Genomic DNA, 20601 nt, shown 5'->3' with positions numbered 1-20601 from the left:
AAAGAGGATAGACCTGTAGGTGAGGATGACGGGATCAGGGTGAGGCAAAGAAGGTGAAAGTGGAGTGTTTCTGTGTGTGTGACTATTGTTTTATTACATATTTGGTGGTGTTACACATCGTGAGCACAACTATATCATATCACGTGTCAGGAATGAGTCTGATATTGAACACAATCAGTGGAGGAAAAGGAAAATGTAGAATATGCAATATGACATAAAAACAGGCATCTTGCTGAGCGGTCATGTGACAGGGACGTGACGTGAGTGACAGCTAGCTACAAATGTCTGCCATGCACTTGGAGGACTGTGCTTTTGAAATGGCCAGGTGGTGAATGCATCAGCACAAATATCATATTAACAGTTACGTTGTGAAAAAAGAAAAAAAAAGAAGGTTGGACTGCTGTTGGTTCCGGTACAAAGTCAAGGTTGTGATATTAGTGTCGTGTCAGACGCAGCAAACCATAATATGTACTGTATTTCATGAGAGTCCGTGCTGTTTATTGTAATGGCTGAAAATGTATCCTATGGCTTTTTGTGCTACAGTCGTTATTAATGATGCATTTTTATTATTTTGGCTGTTTGACAATGTGTGTGTTGACCATAATTACAATGTAGATTATCAGCATATTTATGCTTTGACTACTTTGCGATAACCATCTCATGCAGTTCAATCCTCATAATGTGACAGTATCAATAGATTTATGTTACCACAATGTAATTAATACACACACACACACTCTCTCTCTCTCTCTCTCCCTCCCTCCATCTCTCCCTCTCTCTCTCTCTCGCTCTCCCTCCCTCTTTCTCTCTCTCCATCCTTGCTCGATCTCCCACATCCTGGCTCTGTTGCCAAGGCTACCGTACAGCCTCTTGCTGCATATATAGACGAAGCTGCCGCCTGTGGATCTCTCGCTGCTCCAGGATACAAACAAAAGAAAATCCATCAGACTTTTATACCTATATCTCTCTTCTACACACACACACTCACACCCACGTCTGTGGATTGCGCCTTTCCAAACCTCACACACATTGGTTGCCTTCTTGTCGCCTCTCACTGTCAGTGTGTCTCCTTCCTCAGTGCAAATACACTCGTCCTACTCCCAGACAGAGGAGCAGTAAAGGGATTGGCGTGGTGCGCGGTGCTTGGCTCCTGCTTTCTGGCTCTGAGGGTGCAAAGAAGCAGATGGCAGTGTGAAGACAGGCTCAGCCAGGTAAGAGGACTTAGCCTAACCAGACTTAAGGCTGTGGATAAGTGACTGCTCCAGCTCTCCTCTCCTCTCCTCTCCTCTCCTCCCTCTGTCTCTCCCTCTTTCCCTCTCTGTGGCTGTGCGACATGAGGTGAATACCAATTTCTCAGCAGAGCACCCACGGTTCATATGGCTGCTGCGCTTTCCTGGCTGTGAAAAGGTAGGGATGTGTGATGGAGGCTGTGGTGTGTGTGTGTATTATGTGAGTGTGTTTTTCTCACATTATTCAAACTGGTCCTCTGCCAACAGGTTGGCCCTTCTGCGTGGTTATTAACTCCATGTCTCCTCTTGCATCTTTTATTATTCAAATCTCGATTTCCTCCCGTGTTGTATCATGTCTGTGTGACAGTGTGGGAGTTACCAGAGTGAGATGCAACAGTCCACCTCCGTGGGTGATTCATTACTAATCCATCCAACTCTGCACTGTGTGGTCTCTTGAGCTCACCGTAGACATGTACGTGATATGAATGGTGTTTTTGTCTTAGCATGAATGACTAGCGAGAGAATGCCATTCCTGCACTGCTGCTCTGATGCAGTGCAATCATGGAACGCAACCCTTTGTCACACGGGGAATCCAGATTTATCTCCAACAGCCTGTGAATCAATTCGCTATGCAGCATATTTAAATTATTTACACAGTATGGCTTAGGCTCAATTGTAAGTTTTGAATATATGTGTTAATGAGATTTCTCTTTGAAATGCCCCTGGAGCTGCTGCAAGAGATTGTAGGAGTATATGTAAACAATAGAGCCAATTGATTATCTGTCTCTGTGATATACTGGAGGAAGCCGTGGGCTTGCTGGGTATTTCATTTTAAGGTCATTTTGAGCTTATGCATGTATTAATATCAGGATTTCGCGCGAGTGTTTCTGTTGAAGAGAAGGGCTGATGAGGCAGCTCCCGGCCCTCGTGACTTTATCTCACGTTACCATCCCATCATCACTTTCAGTAAGAGCTTCCTCTTACCTCGTCTCCCTGCCACATGAGCACTTTGACAACGCGCTCGATACTTTGCTCATCATTGTTCACCTGGAAACGGCGAGCGGTGCTGTGATGGACCCAAAAATAGTAGAAGAACAGATTTGGATGCATCAAATCTCCAGACTGGACACTGTAAACATCGTGATCAAACATTAAATATGTGAGCCAGCTGTTGACAGAGGAGCCAAAACATGAGACCACAATAATTCCTCATGTCCCTGACTGCAGGAAAGAGCTTTACACAGCTGTCACAATGTATAGAGTCATGCTCCCGGGACAGAGGCCAGAGGTTTATTGTACGGCTCTGTTTAAACTCAGCTGGATGTCCTGAATGAATGCAGATCAATGGAAACTCTATGCTCGTACTCCAATGAAAGACCAAGGGGGGGGAGGAGCTTGTAAAGAACCAAAGACCGAAGACCTTCAGTGTGGAATGTGGCCGAATCAACTGTCAGGACAGGTTTGACTTATTTGTCAATTGGCTTTGTTGTACTTGCCTCTGAAAACACTGTGTCTAAAGTCCAACGTTAAGGCTAACACTGATGCTACAATATTTATCTTTTGAACTGCAGGGAATTATTGTCAGTCACTCTTATTGTGGACTGAAAATAAGTAGAAAACACCTACAACAGTGATCTTCATCTAAAAGAGACTCTTACTCTAAACGGCTAAAGGAACACTTCACCAATTTGCATTTACTAGAATACAAAGGGGTCACTAGGGGTAGTATTTTTGAAAAACGTTGCCTCCCAACCTCGGTTTCCCCTGAGTTGAGAGATATCTTCATTCTTGTCTTTGTTACGTGCCCACCTGTGACACTTCCTCCTGTTAGCGTAACTGTTAGCAAAGATGGCGGACATCGTTTACATTTTGGATATGTTGTCCCATCCCCCTACGAGTGCGGAATTGGCGTTGTAGTTTCATGATGACCATGACCATGTGTCACCGGTGGGCACGTAACAAAAAAACATTTTTTCAAAAATACTACCCCTATTCAAGTAATACATAGCTAAATGCAAATCGGTGAATTATACTTTAATAAAAATTGCTGCCATGTGTATAAAAACCACACGTGTTGGTTAATGTTAGCATCATAAAGCTGGAACAAGCTGTTTCTCAGTGACAGTGTTACATAATGCTGATTTAACAAGAGACAGTCAATGGATGCTGTGGTCATGTCCTCACAAACCTTTGTTGAAGTTAGTGTTACACTTTGTTTCTAATTCCTAGCATTTAATTTAATTCTTTATATAGAATCCGTGCAACATTTAGACCAAAAACGTAATAATTATGCTAATAAAGTGCATTTTCATGCCAAAATTTCTAATAATTTCTTGTAACCTGCTTCTTGCTCAATGTCAGTTCCCACTGACTGCATGGATATAAAACAGAAAAAGTAAATTAAGTAACATTTAACAATTGAAAATGGGCTATATATAAATATATTTGGTGTGTGGTCTGATGTTGCTGAACTCATGCCATCAACATTTTTACATTTCAGCAACAGCGCTGGGTAAAAGTGCAGAAACAAAGAGAAACAAGATGAAGTGACTGAGAAACAGAGATATTTACCTGGAAGACTGCAAGCAAAGAGAAGCACAATTCTTTTCTTAAGACAAACCTGAATATTGTCACTGGTCTCCAAGTGCTGATCTATGTTTGTGTTTTTCTTTTTTCATGCGGTTTGTGTGTGTGTGTGTGTGTGTGTGTCACTGTGTGTGCACTCTACAGTATTTTAGTTGCCACAGTTACCAAAACGCCAACCTCACTGCGTCATTACTTCAGACAACCTTCACACAAAAAAGAGCTGTTTTTCCTCCCATTCATTCCTCCATCCACTCCATATACCTGTCCATCTCATGTGTCAACAAATGAACACACAACCCTCTCAGTTTGTGCTACACAGCAATCTGTGTGTGTGTGTGTGTGTGCGTGTGTGTTCTTATATTTGGCTTTCTGAGGACCAAACAAACTTATGTGAGGACATTTTGGCAAAGAGAGGACATTTGGCTTGTCCAAATTTCTTAAAAGGGCTTAAAAGGGTAAAGGATAGGGTTAGGAATTTAGTCATGATGGTTAAGGTTAGGATGTGGGTTAAGTTAACGTTGGTTTAGGCTAATAGTAGTTATGGGTAAGGTTAGGGTTAGTCTCCAGGGAATGAATGTAAGTCAATGCAACCTTTGAAGCCTCTCTCTCTTTCTCTCTCTGTGTGTATCTGTGTGTGTGTTCTTGTATTTGTAACCTCTTCTTTGGCATAAACACTGATATTGTCAGCACCAGTAGTCCTCATGGAGAAAGAAACCTGGTTCTAATGAGGCAGAACCTCACTTCTGAGGAACTGGTTAAGTTTAGGATTAGGTATTAACTGGTTATGGTTAAGATTAGAGATACTGCTTTGTCCAAATGAATAGAAAATCAATGGAGAGTCCTTTGAAGAATAGCTGTGCAAACCTGTGTGTGTGTGTGTGTGTGTGTACATTGTATGTATGCATGTTGCCATGGCTACGGGCCAGGCTTACTGGCGTCATCACTTCCAATCCACCTTCACAGCAAGCAAAGAGAGATAGAAAAGGACTCAATGCAGCTCCCCCCGTTCAACACCTGCACACACACACACACACACACACACACAAACACACACACACACACAACTGGTGTGGTCTCATATTCCTCCAAGCTCACCCCATTCGTTCAACAGGGTCCAGTGGCACAGAAGGAGACGAGAGGAGAGCAGAGAAGGTTTGTCTTCGTGCATACTGATTCGACTGAGGCAATCTGAATGTATTTGTGAGGGTGTCTGCTTAGTCTGACTCAAATCATCCCTGGCTGTTAGGGAGGGAGAGAGCGGTGGAGAAAGAGAGACAGAGAGAGAGAGAGGGGAAGAAATATTGACAGTTTACTGTGTCACCTCACATCACCATCCTCCGCTCGTGAAAGCACAGCTGGGAGCTGACAAAGGTGCTACTCTGATCCAACTCTTTGAAACTGGTCTGCTAACGCCATCTCAGTGTGACCGGTTGCATTTGAATCACGAGTTGTCTCGTCTGTATCATAACGGTTTCAATTGAACGTAACTCCTGTTTTATTTCTGATCCAGTGACACACACTCTTCTCCCTCTCTCCTTCAGATATGACTGCAGAACAATGGCGGACACCTGGTTGCCACAGGAAATAGGATTTAACTTGATCATGTGATCTGACTCTCTTCCCAGTTCCCTTCCATCTATCATCGGTGAGTCATGTAACCGTGGTTGTGTAGTGTTTTGACACATCAGTAAGCTAAAAGGGAAAAGGTGTTCCGGTCATCCAGCGTGAGTTCCCACTGATGAAAACTTGCTCCAAAGTCACCTGCAACAATCTTAGCAATCAGTGACACACTCAGACGAGAAGGGATATCTGTGCAAACAGCACCGCTCTCACAAGCCCCGACATTCACACATCCACACGAGCCATGTGGCGGTAATCAGCCAAATGTACAAAACACCTTTATTAATGGTTGAAGGACAAAAGAGCGGGGGGGAAAAGGGCTTTGAATACACTGCTGACTGATACACATGCTCTGTGTGTGTGTGCGCTTGTATTTGTTACCTCTTTTGAACCTTTTCCGGCATAATAACTGACCTTATCAGGACCAGTAATCCTCATGGAGACCAAAACCTGGTTGTAAGGAGGCAGAACCTAGGCAGTGAAATAGGCATTCACTGGTTATGGTTAAGGTTAGGTACGAGCCTTTGTTTAGGCTGTCCTAATAAATGGAAATCAATGCAGTGTCCTTAGAAGAATAGCTGCGCAAACCTGTGTGTGTGTTTGCATGTGTGTGTTCAGTAGATGATAATGCTCAGGATGGATGAGAGGGATGAGAGCCACTCTGTTGCCAAGGCAACGGACAGGGCTGTAAACAAGCTACCCCTGACTCATCTCTCCACAATAGTGCTCTCTCTCTCTCTCTCTCTCTCTCTCTCTCTCTCCCTTCCTCCTTCCCTCTCTCACTTTCTTTCTCTCTCTCTCTCTGTAATACACACACATACACACTCACACACACATAGTGCATCACTGAGTCTAATCTGAGTTAGACAAGAGGATCCGGAGATGAGCCACTTCAAGCCACTCTTCAAGCTATACATCTGAATACAGCTGTGGAATAAACGCAACCTTTCTGTTACATATAGGTTCATTAAAAATGCAGGCGCGCACACACACACACACGCACATAAACATCTAAAAAACACAGCGAGAATATCAGTCAGCTGGAAATCAACATGGAGCCTTATAGAGTTTTAGTGTCAGTCAGCAAAGCAACAACAGACAATAATGAGTGTGTTTTAAATGTCACTTTAATTCATTATAATCACACAACATGCAGCTATTACCACGAAGTAATGATAAGTGATGATATTTGAAGCTGCAGTGTGTAATTTTTGTAAAGATTTTTGTTGTTGATGTTATTTTGCCGTAGTCTTTGATGAAAGTGAGTCATATGCTGCGTCCTCCATCAGAAAACAGGCTCTGTGGATCAACCAGAGGGAGCATTTATGTATACACCAGCAGCACAGGGGCGGGTGGGGTCAAACGTGTGAAGGACTGGCTTTTTTTGTGCAGTAGTTTTCACATCTGAAACGTTTCACTGGCTCTTTCGTTGTCATACTTCATACTGCGTCTGTCTTGATAAAATAAGTCACTTCCTGTGTGCAGTGCGGAAATGTCCCTGGCCACAGCTATGGTGTGAGACACAGAGTTGTGTGGAGCTGATAAGACGTAGCATTGTGTGAACTCATTTGACGACGGCGTGAATTTAATGGATGTTTGTTTATATTTAAAAGTTACACCACACCACCGCATTAAGAGGTTTAATTGGCCATTCTTTCACATTATCACTCATTAGCATTTACTGTTTTGTTAGATGCTTGCAGAGGTAGGACGTAAATGCACAAATACCTTTAATAAAAAAACAGCCTCATTAACAGGGGATCATGACCCGTCGGCTGAGCAGCTCCACCCGTTCTCACACTGAGGACTCCATCTTCCTGAGGCCGGATGAAGACCCTGTCTGGCTGGATGAGCCCACGAAGACTGAGAAAATAGGTGAAGGAGCACCTAAAAAAGACAGACTCCCACAAAGCAAAGATGGACCCACAGGAGGCCAAGGTCCACAAGGAGAGGAGATGTTTTTGCACAAGGTTTACACACTGTTGATTGAGATCCACTGCTGGGCTGCACTGTTTGCCATCTCCCAAGTCACGGTATGTGCACGGACGTCGGCTAAAACAAAGACATTTAATTAAAAATGGACCATTTTTGAAGATGTTTGCACTTAGGCTGGACTGAAACATTCCACATTAGTGTCGTTTCCACTGAAGCAGCATCTCTCAACACCTTTATTTTTCATCATCTCTGCTCTGTTAGCATTAATAAGCATGTGTCTCTGTTAGCTTAGTGTTTAATTCAGTCTAGAAAAAAGGACAGGTGCAACATTAGCATTAGCAAGAGACTTGAAAATGTGGCCTTGATTATGACAAAAGCCTGTTTATACATGCACAATATGTCTGTTATTCTTCTGTCTACTTTTCACCTAAGAGCAGCGATGCATGATTACCTATTTGGGTAACTGGCTGTGACAATCTACCCTCCCTCCTTTTTACTTCCTGCAGGGGTACTGGGTGTTTTTTGTTGCGGAGGGAAATGGCCTGTTCTCTTCCATCTACAAAGCCCTGCAGGTCATTGACTTCTACCTTAGCTTCATCTTACCCTTCCACCCGATCTTTGGAATGGATGTAAGTGTCTTTGCTGGAGCTGTTTCAGTTTGTTTTGGACAGAACATCTGCATCTGGTGTTGACTCACTCTGTTTGTCTCTACTCTCTCTCTCTCTCTCTCTCTCTGCCCCTTTCCTTTTCTTTTTTTTCCTCTGGCCAGTCTGTGGAGCTGTCGAGGGAGATGTCAAACACCACGCAGCATAACTGGATCGTTCAAGGGACTGCAGGCGTTGGTGTCGCCATCTGTGTCATCATGGTAAAACTCTTTTTTTTTATGCTTAACTGTCATTGTGAGGATCCAGGACAGCTCACTGGCTCAATTATGTCTCATTGTGCATAACAGTGGCTAAATATGTGATTTTGTATTTTTCCTCCTAGGTTGTCCACATGGTGTGTAAGTGGCGTTATGGCACTAGGTTGTGTCCATCAGGAACCGCGTCGCGAGACATCGGTGATCGGCGTCAGTCAGTGAGTCGCCAGCCGTCCTTCACCCTGTCTGAGTGGACAGATGCTCAGGAAGATCTACTGGACCTTGACACTATCCCCCAGACACCAGTCTTTGAGACTGGTGCAGACACCAGGACAGAGGGAGATGCTGCCACCCTCACTGTCACACCTGTGGGGCTTCAGGAGAGGTCAGACTAAAGACATGCTGGAATTTAGTACTCTGTGTTCATCCATTTCAAATCCATATTTTCACATTTGCTTTTGTCTGATTCTGCACAGGAGGGGCTCCAACGTGTCCCTGACCTTGGACATGTGCACTCCAGGCTGCACTGAGCCCTACGGCTATGGAGCCCAGCTCTCCCCGAGAGACCAGTCGGCCCAAGAGTACCTGCGGCAGGGAACACACGTCCTGACCCCGGCCATGCTACACACGCGGGCCATGGATGACCAAAGCCTGCAGGCTGAGTTTTATGTGAGCGAGAAGCGAACCCACCTACATGTTTTATATCAACAGAGTTGAACAGAGACTTCCCATAAAGACGTACTCTGACACACAAATGCACACAAACACCTAACTGCACACTCCCTTAAGCTGTTCCACAGTCTGTAAGTGGGCGGAGGAAGGAAAAACACGGCCTTATTTTGCATATGAAAACCTACAGAGGATTCCGATTTCTGCCAAACAGAGAGATGTGCATTGAGGCTCACACACACTTTGCTCACAGCCTTTCATTTATGTACGATTTAAACAGCACAGTGAATGTCAAGGGCAACAGATGACTTCATGCCTTGGATATTATTTCATAATGTTTTGAATCCTGGTACAAAGCAAGGTTAGTACTTCCCCTTAATTTCTGCAAGGACTGATTGTTGTTGCACCCATTGTTCTGTGTCCATTGACAGGAAACTCCCATGAACTTTGTGGACCCTAAGGAGTACAACTACCCAGGGCTGGTGAGAAAGAATCGCTACAAAACCATCTTACCCAGTGAGTACTGCTGCAACATTTGTAATAATTACTAAAACAGATCCTGAAGCTATGAACTATGTAAGGTTATTGCCATTCACAGAAAAATGAGCAGCCAATCATGTTAAAAACACTGAACTCTCTTACTATATTTAATAAAATATACTGTAGGTATAGGATGTTTTTCAACCAACTTCATCTGATTGACTTTCACTCTCTGTCCACCTGCAGACACACACAGCAGAGTGATACTGCAATCACAGGATGAGGACGATTTTCTCTCTACCTACATAAATGGCAATTATCTCAAAGTAAGTGAAGACATTTTTTTTAGTGGAAGTGCCTGCTTAAGTCTATGATATGTTAAGCTTAAGTTGGCTGCTTTATCTCACCAAAACAGACAGAAAAAGCCTGCCTGATATTAGGTCACTTTTTTAGTTTGTGCGGCCACAGCAGCTGTTGGTCTACGGCTGCCTGGTTCGGTAAGTTGGTGTATCCAAACAAAGGCTTTCAAACACCAAGGTCACAAGATAATACATTTCAACTGACTGATGGAGGCAACAGTTGATTAGCAACCTCTGGGTGCCATGATATAAATATCTGGACATTGGCTCGGAAATAAGTGGTTTACAAACTTTATTTTCCACAAACTTGATTGCCCTAAATAAAAGGTATAGATTCAAGAATGAGGTCAAGGTCCCGTTGAAATAGCCACAGTGTTGAAGGCATATCGATACTTTATATAACCACAAAAAGCCTGAACTATGCCTTTAATTCTTGCCTTAGCTCATTAGCTGCTATAACTGTGCATGCATGTGTGTGTGTGTGTGCAGGGATATGATGGTGAGGAGCATGCATACATTGCCACTCAGGGTCCCACTGTGAACACAGTGGGGGATTTCTGGAGGATGGTGTGGCAAGAGAGAACTCCAATCATCGTGATGATCACCAACCTCGAAGAGAAAAACGAGGTGAGTGCGGTTCAAGGAAATAACAACAATGGCTGCAAATAATTGATTAATAAACACATGCGGCTTGAAATGCCCCACTTATGTGTCTACGCTGGCTTGCAGAAATGTGCAGAGTACTGGCCCGAGGACACTGTGACCCACGAGGGCATCGAGATCACCGTCGTCAGGGTAACCCAGGAGGATGACTACAGCCTGAGGGTGTTTACGCTTAAGGTGAAACACAAAGACAGACACTGTATCTCACAATAAGGGTGAATACGTCAACTGACATAGGGCAACAGACGGCTTACACCCTTGGTAGAATTGGGGGTGACGATACTCGGTTGAGTATCACCAGGATTTGATCCGGCAACCTTCTTGATGTGAGGCAACAGTGCTCGCCGCTATAAGATGTTGTAAAATTTAAGTGGCATGAGCAAAATAAATGAAAATACTCTTTACTGTGTTACCTGCTCTGCTACAGTGAGAATATCTGCTCTCAACAGTGCCTCCAGTGTGTTTACAACTGGCTAAGTGTGTGACACAAATCTGCCCACACATTTGATTTCATATTTAGTTTGTGGTCATGGGGTTATCAGTATTCATTGAGCCAAACATGATAAATCAGTAACCAGAGCCTGCACCTGATTAATAAACACCAGGGGAGCATTATATAACACTCCGGCTCAAGCTTGTTGTTCATTCAACTCCTCTGGTTACTGTGTGTTGTCTGTCGGCAGCGTTAGAAATTACTCACTCTGGGAACAGAGGCAGATGATGGATTTGATCATGTAAGGGCAAACTTTTCAAAACCCTCACACTCTTTTGTCTTGCTCTGCATTCATTGTTGTCGTAGCAACTAACACCAAGGTAACGACTTGTACATGTGGAGTAACAACTCGTCAAAAATCCTTCTCAGTCCATTTGTGTGTGTCATGTACATACTGTACATACAAGATCGTGAGATCACAGCCTGGTTTAATGCCTCTGTGTGTGTGTGTGTGTGTGTGTGTGTGTGTGTGTGTGTGTGTGTGTGTGTGTGTGTGTGTGTGTGTGTGACTGTGTGTGTGTGTGTCCATGTGTTTGCTTCAGTGTGACGATGAGGAGCGCAGTCTGCGGCAGTACTGGTACACCTCATGGCCTGATCAGAAGACTCCAGACAAGGCTCCACCCCTGCTGGAATTGGTACAGGAAGTGGAAAGAGCCCAAACAGAAGCCCCGCCCTCCAGCGGCCCAATAATTGTCCACTGCAGGTACTACTGATGGGAAGTCCAGCTCTTATCAAAGACTCGGATCATTTGGCTCCACTCTGTCGGCTCTTACAGCTCCCTAATGACTCTTCACTGAGTCTCACGCAGAGCCTTCTATTTTAGCCTAATTTAGCAATTGTGAATGGTCGGTGTGTTGGTAAGTAGTTTGTTTGTCAGTGTTTTCATAAAAGCCGTATTTTTTCATGTACGCTACAAAGAATCGGCTCTTAGAGCCGGCTCATTCACAAGCGACACATCTCTAGCGGGTACAAAACTAGCTTGGTTTCTGAGTCAAAAAGCCTAAACCATAAACCACTTGTTGATAATGAGAGTGCATAGAGAATGAAAGACTTTATTTGCCATTTGTACAAACACAGTTATAACATGAGTGAGTGTGTTTTGTTTTGTGCAGGCTTCTTGAGTCAACTTTATAAAAAAAGAATTACTCCAAAGGCAATAGATAACCATGAAACTGAGAAAGATATAAAATATCTACACACAATAAAATGTAGCAAGTAAAAAAAAGCGTTGTACTGCACAATTGACAGTTACATTGCATATGTTTGATGAATTGCACTAGACATATTTTTATTGACACTGATTAGTTATATCAGTTCGACTTGAAAGAAGCAGTAGATAAAGCAGAAGCTTGACTTTTAGATCTCTGCAAAGTTGTCCACCATTGAGCATCACTGTGAACTGTCCAGTGTCTTAGAAGAGGAACCATTTTTAAGTGCTGTCTTTATGTTTTTAACTAGTTGAGATTGTGCAGGCAAAGCATTCGTCCACTTCCAAGCTGCACTGTCTGATTTATCTAGTGAGGATCAATGAAATTAGTGGAATGAGTGCTAATCAATACACCGATCAGTTTTCCTCATCTCCACCCTCCTGCATCCCTTCACCTCATGCCACTTTTTCCTCCGCAGTGCTGGAATCGGACGAACTGGCTGCTTCATCGCCACCTCCATCCTGTGCAAGCAGCTGAGGACTGAAGGCGTGGTGGACATCCTGAGAACCACCTGCCAGCTCCGTCTGGACAGGTGAGATAATTATTGTTAGCCCTGATCTTCACTCATGTCTATCTTTAGCTCGTGCCATAAGAGCCTACATGATGCAGTTTGTTCCAAATGACAACCAAGCCAAGTCTCTGTGTGGATTACCCCAAAGTCCAAGTGATAAATAATCCAAGGTGTTGGTGTAGGTAACTATTTTGTAGTTTGCTGTCTTGTAATTTGTGAAGAGAATATCCCTAAATAGTGTTTTGGTTTACAAAATCGGAAAGTTACCACTCACTGACATATTACAATCTGACATATCCGTCATATATGGAAAAGCACAAGGTCGTGTGCTACAGAGTCAGTGTCACTGCATTCATTAAGAAGGAATTAAAAAATAAACACATTGCACAGTTAAAATAAAACAGGATGGAAAGCATTGTTCCCTTAAATTGCACATTATAAGTTACACTTGAAATAAATGTTACATAGCAGCTGTGGTCATGTGATTTTGTGTGTGTGGAATACTAGGAAGGCACACGAGAGTATTCAAAGAAATTAAAATGACACATTTAGGCTCTGACTGCCTGAAGGTAACAGAGGTGGAAAGATACTGAAATATTCTACTCAATATTCTACTATTTTGATAGCAAATGTCTAAAAATGTATAGTAAAAGTTACTTTTAGATTTTGAGATTTTGAGACACAGCTCCCCCTGTGACCCTCATGTGGAGGATAAAGCGGTAGAAGATGGATGGATGGTTTAAATGTTTGTATAATTATCCACAACCACAAACTTCAACCCAGTGGTCAGGCTAAAGGAAAAGTGAGAGGATCACCAAGTTTAATAAGATTTGTTTTTAAGGCATCACAGAAAACTTGAGAAACCCATTCAATAGTTGTTGAGATATTTCAGTAAAATAAACAATGGACTTACTGTCTCTGTGTTTTGTCGTTTTAGTGGGATAAATGAAGTTGTTAAAAGTGAATTGAATTACACTGAAATGGTTTTGCCTGTCTTTCTGTGTGCATTAGGGGTGGGATGATCCAGACGTGCGAGCAGTACCAGTTTGTGCATCACGTCCTTAGCCTGTATGAGAAGCAGCTGTCTCACACTGCTGAGGAATAGTCGAGTGAGTGCTACAGCCAGACCGAGACACACCACTGTACACTGTACCGCCTCTGGTGGTATGCACCACTGTACCTATAGCGTCATCTCAATCTCACCCTTTAACAAGTTTCCACCCATGGTAATCTCTCCACTCAAGACAGGCTCGCTCTGACAGGACTGAATGGCTGAAATCCGTGCTTCATTGTATGTCTTTGAGCAGAGCAAACATGGGAAGATGTGATCCTAGATATCCCTCCACAAACCCCAATCCCCACACATCAGTGTTATTGATCCATGCTGTCCTGGAGAGTCACAACAGTTGAGCTCCGAAAAAAAAAATAAAAAAATCAAAGCCTGCAGATACCATCTCATTTGCATCAAGGCCTTGTTTAGTACTTGATCTAGAATAGCTCCCTCGTATACTGTATGTACAATTATCATAAAGGTTCTCTAGAGAGCTGAGGTATAATCCGATCACCTGCAGTCATGTTAATGTAAGGAATTTCAAGTACAGTCGCCCACAGTTAGTATTAATTATAAGACCAGTGCCAGCATAAGGTTAATAAACAGTAAAGTTAAAATGTCAGCCCAATGATACACTATATATATAGAGAGAGATATATATATATAAAAGTTTAGAATAAATACTGCATAAGTTTTTCATTGACTGTCACTTTTAATGTGAAATATTTTTTACATGAGGCCTGTTTCAACTTTTGATGCATTCAAGAGCCACCTCATCTTCAGGTTGCATGGTGCTAAGTGTTCATTAAAGGCATGTGCAATGTTATGGAACATAGGAATGTATAAAAAAAACTAGGTTATTAACTAATCAGGATATCTGTGCGATCCTCAACGATCTAGTTTGTTTTTTTTTGTTGTTTTTTTTTCCCATCCTGCCTGTGCGATCCCTCATAGCCCATGACGTTTACAGTGAACAAATCCTGCATTAAGGCCACACATAGATGTACATGATCCAGAGGAGTCACAGAGCCGAGACACTGAGGGGACCGACGCCTGAAATAGAATCAGACCATCAGAAAAGTCGACGCAGACCTGTGGAGAATCTGTCGAGAAACACGGCCATAAAAGATGTGTTGCTCATAGTCCTCTACATGTTCCATTGCCATCATCTCAAAGTCACACGCTCTGTGACACCTCTGCCTTCAACAGTAGCTTAAACACACTCACGATGTAAGAAGCCCATGATTGTTGTATAGACAGGCCAGGCCTAATCTGTATGAAGCACAATAGACCGACTAAGGTTGTCTTTCTGATGTTCAGCTATAAAAGTTCTTTTTATCTGTATTGTGTTTTTGATTGTGTTGAGTTTAATGGATTGCATGTGCCGTATGGGACTCCATAGGTCCACAATCAAAGCGACGTGATTGGTTGTCCCGCTTTTTGTTGTGTAAAAAAAGGCTTTTAAAGCCTGTTATATTGCTTGCTCTCGGCCAATGCTTTTGATACAGTTTGCTTTTGTGAAACCAACCAGAGATATTTTTAGAACATTTTGATACAATCCTTTCGAGTAGATGCCTTGTGTATATTTCCGTTTACACCATGATGGAATGTAGCTCATACTGTGGATCAAACCATCGGTTTCTATTGCAAGATTTGACAGAACAAAAATGTGACAACTACCTAAGTTACCTTACAGTACAGAAATTAGATAGATTCCGTTCAGTCTTCAGTATTATTACTTTATGCCGTTAGGCTTTGCTTTAGTATGCTTTGCTTTCTGTGTGTGTTTTTATTGTTTTCTTGGAGAATTTTTACCTCAGACTGAGTTTTCTTTTACGAAGTCCCCACTCGAGTCCACCTGTGACTGTAGGCCACTCTCAGTTGACAACGCAAGAAGTTATTGCTATATGTATGGCAGCTAAAACAGTGAGGACATGTCATTTTTTTTTAATGTAAATTTAAAACAACTTCTATTGCGAATTAATGCATCAGATCAACAGTCATGAACATTATCAGAGGATGAAATTACTGAGGGCTCGGACTAATTTCTGAACATCAAACCATCTCGTAAATTAAACTGCCAAAATTAACATTTTACAAACTACAAGTACTGAAATAATCCTCTTATAATGTCCACAGTTCTTGACTGTAAGGCTTTCATTTGACAGCTTATTTTCAGTGCTTTCCTGTTCCTCCTCTGATGATCAGAATGGGGATGACGACACACAACAAAGAGTCAGACATTCAACCAACCAGCAACCAGTATTTCTCTCCTCTGCTACAGTATTGCTTTAAGTTGTGAGTTTTTGCATCCAAATAAAGGTAGATTTTCATGAAATCAGTCTTGTGTATTCAGTGTCTCATTCTGGAGACGAATCATCTCATTGCAAAAAGTTCTTCCTTGCACCACAGAGTGCAGTTAAACATTTGCACCACTAAGTGTCAGTGTGTACAACCTAATTGCACTTGCCGCCAGCAGCTATGTCACCCTGCATTCATGTGCATTTCTCACCCACCGTGACAGCAGAGCAACAGAACAAAAGCTTTCAATCAAACAAAGAGAGCTGATGATACTGAAACCAAAAACCCACTTGCTATAGCTGTTTAATTCAGAGGTTTGTCAGAATGTGATACAGTGATCATTCAGCGTTGATATACACTATATATATTGTGAAATATCTATTGCTCACTTTTATTTCGTTAGGTGTGCAGAATAATAGGCTTGCCCGGCATCCTCCTTATACTCCCCTGCTCGTTGTATAGTTTTAACCAATATGCTTGTTTCTTCTAAAGTTAGGTGACATGTACACTCCCACCTCAGCTGTGTTCTGTAAATTAACAGTAAATGTATTCAACAGTGCCACAATGTTTGCCTCAGATAGCAACTACTGTCAAGCAATTATTCACCTTTTTTTCCCCCCAAGAAATATGATTGTCATGATTTTACATGTTTCCTGTTTTCAGGTGGTGGAATTTTAGGTTCTTAGCTGGACATATAGGCGCAGTTTAGTTAAAATGTCATGACTACGACTGTAAAAATGCTTTTATATGCTCAACTATGGGTGATTTGACAAAATACTATATAACCTATACAAAGGTCTAAATTATACAAATTATTTTACAATCGATGTAAGAATAAACACAAAAGATATAGACACACTGATGTGACTTACATTTGAGAACATAAGACAAGAGTGTAAACATCACAGACTAGTTTGATGTAGAATCATAATGAGCTTTTTGTCACTTCTAAATACACAGCGAGCATACATGGAGGTGACGTTAAACAAATACTTGAAAAACTCACAACAGACCACATTGAAAAATACATAAAGTGCTAATGATGTGAGAACAATAATTCATAGTTTGACATTTGGCAAGTGACAGGGAGACAAACCAAGATATTATAATCTAGCCATTTGTGGTTACAGTTAATCAGTCTTTTGGTTTCACTGATCATGCCTTTACTTATTTTGTTATAATTAATGAATTAATTAGTGACAATGAGTTAGTCAACTATTGTAATTACTTTTATTCATTATTTTTATTCATTATTTTTGATTAATTTAGTAACAACTTAATCACATACGTTTTTAAATAATACCAACAACATGGACAGATAGATTAATGCAACGTACATAATATAATATAAATAATAAGAAGAAAATATGTAACGAAATATTAAAAATATATTAACAATCTATTAGAATAAATATTAAAATGTAAGGACATGCACCACAGCTGTACAGAGAATATGACATTAAAAAATGCAACCAAACAAATGAATAAAAATATCAAATTGTAAAAAGACATCATCATCATGAGTTCGCTGTTGTTACTGTTTTTATTTCAGTTATTATGCCAAGCGTCGCTTTGCAGCCATTGGCTCATGAGCGCGTCTCCTTCAAAAAACACAAACTGTCCCTTTAATCGGGGACGGCTATATGGGACAAATCAGGGCGCTTACGTCACCCAGCCCCTGAGCCGTCGTTGCTGATTGGCTGGAGGTGACGTCAACCTCGTTTTTTTTTCTCCATGCCGAACCATGACCTCATCGCTTTAGTTCATGAAAGTGCTAAAGTGCACCTCCTGTAACTGCGCCCCCCTCCACCACCACCGTCTCCACCGCCCTCCTCCTCCTCCTCCTCCAGACACACTGTACTACCAGTTTAAACTTTTAACCTAGCCGAGCGAAGCTAACGTCTGTCCCCGCTGGAGTCAGCCGTGTGTGCCGCTCAGCTACGCGGCTGAGGGAGCTCCTGTTTGCTCACAGCCGCCGAGCGTTCATGTCTCGTCGGTTACTGGCGGTGTCAACGTCCGTCAGCTGTACTGTCCTGTCCCCCCCCTCCTCCCCTCCCGTCACAGCGCCAGGTAAACACCGGCCATGCCCCATGAAGCCCCATGAAGACACCGCCGCTTTCCCCTCACACATGGAGGCCAGTTGAATGACATTACAGTCGCGTGGAGCCGGAGGTGAGTGTGTATGAGGAGACATTTGCTTTAATATCAAGTGCGTTGCTACGCTATCCACAAAGCTAGCTTACGTTAGCAGCGGTTGCCCCCCTCCTCTTCCTCCTCCCCCCTCCCTCTCGTGTTCTCCTGCTGCAGTAGCGACACTGTCAGCGCGCGCGCTCCCCTGCTTCAATGGTGCGCGCTCGTCTTATGGGAATTAAAACCCGTCCAGGCTGAAGTTATCGTTTCATTTATTTTTGCAAACGTCTCTGCATTTGTCGTCCATCCCGTTTAAAGGTATGTTTAAAAAAATGACCTGTATTGTCGTCTCGTTGCTGTGAGTAAAAATTGTCCACGCTGCTGTCTTTTATCATCAATGGAGACAGTTTCATTTTTGTCATGCGGGCATTTCCACGCGTCACAACATCACCGGGCAGGTTTCCCACTAAAACGACGAGCTGTGTCGAGCTTTTGTATCCACTGATGTTAATGATTGAGCCGGTGTGAATGCATTGACCGCTGCTCTGTTCTTATGTCTCGGTCGGTTTATTATAATACGCTCTAAGCTCAGCCTCCATCATTGTTATTAACGTTATTGAAAAGGCCACAGTGTCCCGTCTGTTTCTTTGTCATCATTGAGGATCCATTGTACACACTTTTGTTCACATAGCGGACATATTTATGATCTTGGTTGTCATATTATTATTGTTATTGTTATTATTATTGCTGTTGTTATTATTGATCTCAGTGATCATTTGGTCATTGTTGGGACTGGGAGCCCCAGCTTGTTGTTATATGACCCCGCATCCTGCATCAGCCTCAGCGGGGGGAATATTGATCAGAGGACAGCACAACTGCTTAAGTTGTTTACAGTATGATTAAGCTTCTTCTCCACTGGGGACAACCAGGGATCGATTTTTTTTTCAAAATTACACGATCGCCACTCAAGTTGTGGTATTTATTTCCACTTACAGTGGAGGAATCATATGACCAGGAAATTGGTTAATTCACGATATTATCGCCACTATAAGCACTCATAATAAGTTGATTGTGGTGATTTTTCATGATCAGGAAGTTGTGGATGGAGGAAATTGACTTGGAAATGCTGTCAAGTTCACCAACATACAGTGAGTGATTTAGTTTGAAGTTCCATAAGGGGGAGCCTGGATCTTTGAAGTCATTCCAGGACCCCATGATTTATAATGAGTTTATTTTTTTGGTACGATTGTTACTTTCTGTAACTTTTTTAATGATATGGGAACATTAGTGGTTTATCTATTTCATCTGTTTTCAATGAAAACATTTTCAAGCTCAGGGATGTGAAGGTTGATTGGGGACAGAGGGCCATACCAGTTTGCATTTAAGGATCTAAAACAAAATGAAAGCAAAAATATAATATCATGATTTGCAATTAGTTAGGTAAGAATAATAATTACGGTAAATATCCATGTTGTCCAGTGCCTTCTTTGGACCCCACTGTACCAGGCCTGTCACTGTACCAACCTTATTAGAGATGCACACATTAATTATTCACATTCAACTGCTCACATATGGCTATCAACCAAACATATAGACATTGATAAACAGTTCAAAGAAATGGTTTAAATCTTGCAATACATGGTGGAGTGTGTAAAGATAGGATCACTTTCCTTTGTTTTGTTAAATCACTCTATAGCCTCTTGCCCACTAAAATGAGTGGACATACCTGGGATTTTTAAACCCCTGTGAAGCCGCTTAAAAAGGGGATAATCCCATTTCCATTGCCAGTGGTTAGTCTACACTTCCCCTCAATGATAATATTATCACGGTTACTGTTTTACTTCTGTCTCTTTCAGTCAGTCGTAGAGAGGATCCGATTGATGTAATTAAAGATGCTGAGCGCTGTCCCAAGTTCTGAAGGGCAAGGATCACCAGATAGATAGATAGATATAGTTCAGACACCAAATCGATTAGATTAATTGTCCATTAAATTTTGTTTCCTACCCAAATTGCAAAGAGCATTCCAATTCCAACCTCCAAATTGCTTTTTAATTGTGTTTTTAATTTGGCTTCAGTCACTACAGGCAAAAACAAGCAATTAACCGAAGTATTAATCTAGAAAATTGGCCAAGAAAATGATATGCCGATTAATCAGTGGTGAAAATAGTTGGAAGTAGGTTAGAACTTATTTATTCTGATATTGAGCAACTGGTGATGCTGTTGTCGTCCAGCTCAGAACCTTGTTGTGGCTGTGGAGAGACATACAGTGTGTAAGTGCAAGATGATCTTTGCAGAAAGATTGTGGCACTGACTCTGTGCTCCTGTGGTGTGTTTATGGTCTAAAAAGTATGGAGTTGAGAAACAACTTTATATTGTGGCCACAGGTGATTATTGAGGCTGATAATTAGCTAACATATGAAAATGATTATAATAATCATGTTTTTATAGATATGGGAGCAGAGTAGACGTGAAGTCATGCTTAGTTTATATTTTGTCATTTTTTTGAT

At 42.0% G+C, this 20601-nt stretch overlaps 2 protein-coding genes across 6 annotated transcripts in view; both read left to right on the top strand.

The window, feature by feature from the left end:
• Positions 1–854: 854 nt before the first annotated feature.
• On the top strand, positions 855–16001 carry ptpn5 (protein tyrosine phosphatase non-receptor type 5). 4 transcript variants are annotated; one of them, XM_044018961.1, is made up of 14 exons: positions 855–1211; positions 5357–5460; positions 7193–7468; positions 7877–7999; positions 8140–8235; positions 8358–8614; positions 8706–8898; positions 9330–9414; positions 9625–9704; positions 10227–10364; positions 10467–10577; positions 11436–11596; positions 12520–12633; positions 13624–16001. In XM_044018961.1, exons 3-14 carry the CDS (start codon positions 7199–7201, stop codon positions 13715–13717), a joined length of 1722 nt encoding a protein of 573 aa, XP_043874896.1. In that variant the 5' UTR covers positions 855–1211; positions 5357–5460; positions 7193–7198; the 3' UTR covers positions 13718–16001. The 4 variants fall into 4 exon arrangements, with proteins under 4 accessions (XP_043874896.1, XP_043874897.1, XP_043874899.1 ...); XM_044018962.1 differs by having other exon boundaries at positions 7181–7468; XM_044018964.1 differs by lacking the exon at positions 855–1211 and adding an exon at positions 1258–1407.
• A 1832-nt stretch (positions 16002–17833) lies between these two features.
• The window catches only part of dusp8a (dual specificity phosphatase 8a), a 43368-nt gene continuing 40600 nt past the window's right edge, over positions 17834–20601 (top strand). Inside the window, exon 1 of one of the 2 annotated variants that reach the window (XM_044018955.1) lies at positions 17834–18136. The gene's annotated coding sequence lies outside the window, so the exon portion shown is untranslated. Of the gene's footprint in view, positions 18137–18276; positions 18413–20601 lie in introns of those variants that run through there. The other variant, XM_044018953.1, reaches the window with a different exon arrangement.

Source organism: Solea senegalensis, unplaced genomic scaffold, assembly GCF_019176455.1.
Source record: "Solea senegalensis isolate Sse05_10M unplaced genomic scaffold, IFAPA_SoseM_1 scf7180000017798, whole genome shotgun sequence".
Classification (NCBI taxonomy): domain Eukaryota; kingdom Metazoa; phylum Chordata; class Actinopteri; order Pleuronectiformes; family Soleidae; genus Solea; species Solea senegalensis.
The sequence above is the reverse complement of the archived record's forward strand: the minus strand, read 5'-3'. Positions and strand labels throughout refer to the sequence as shown.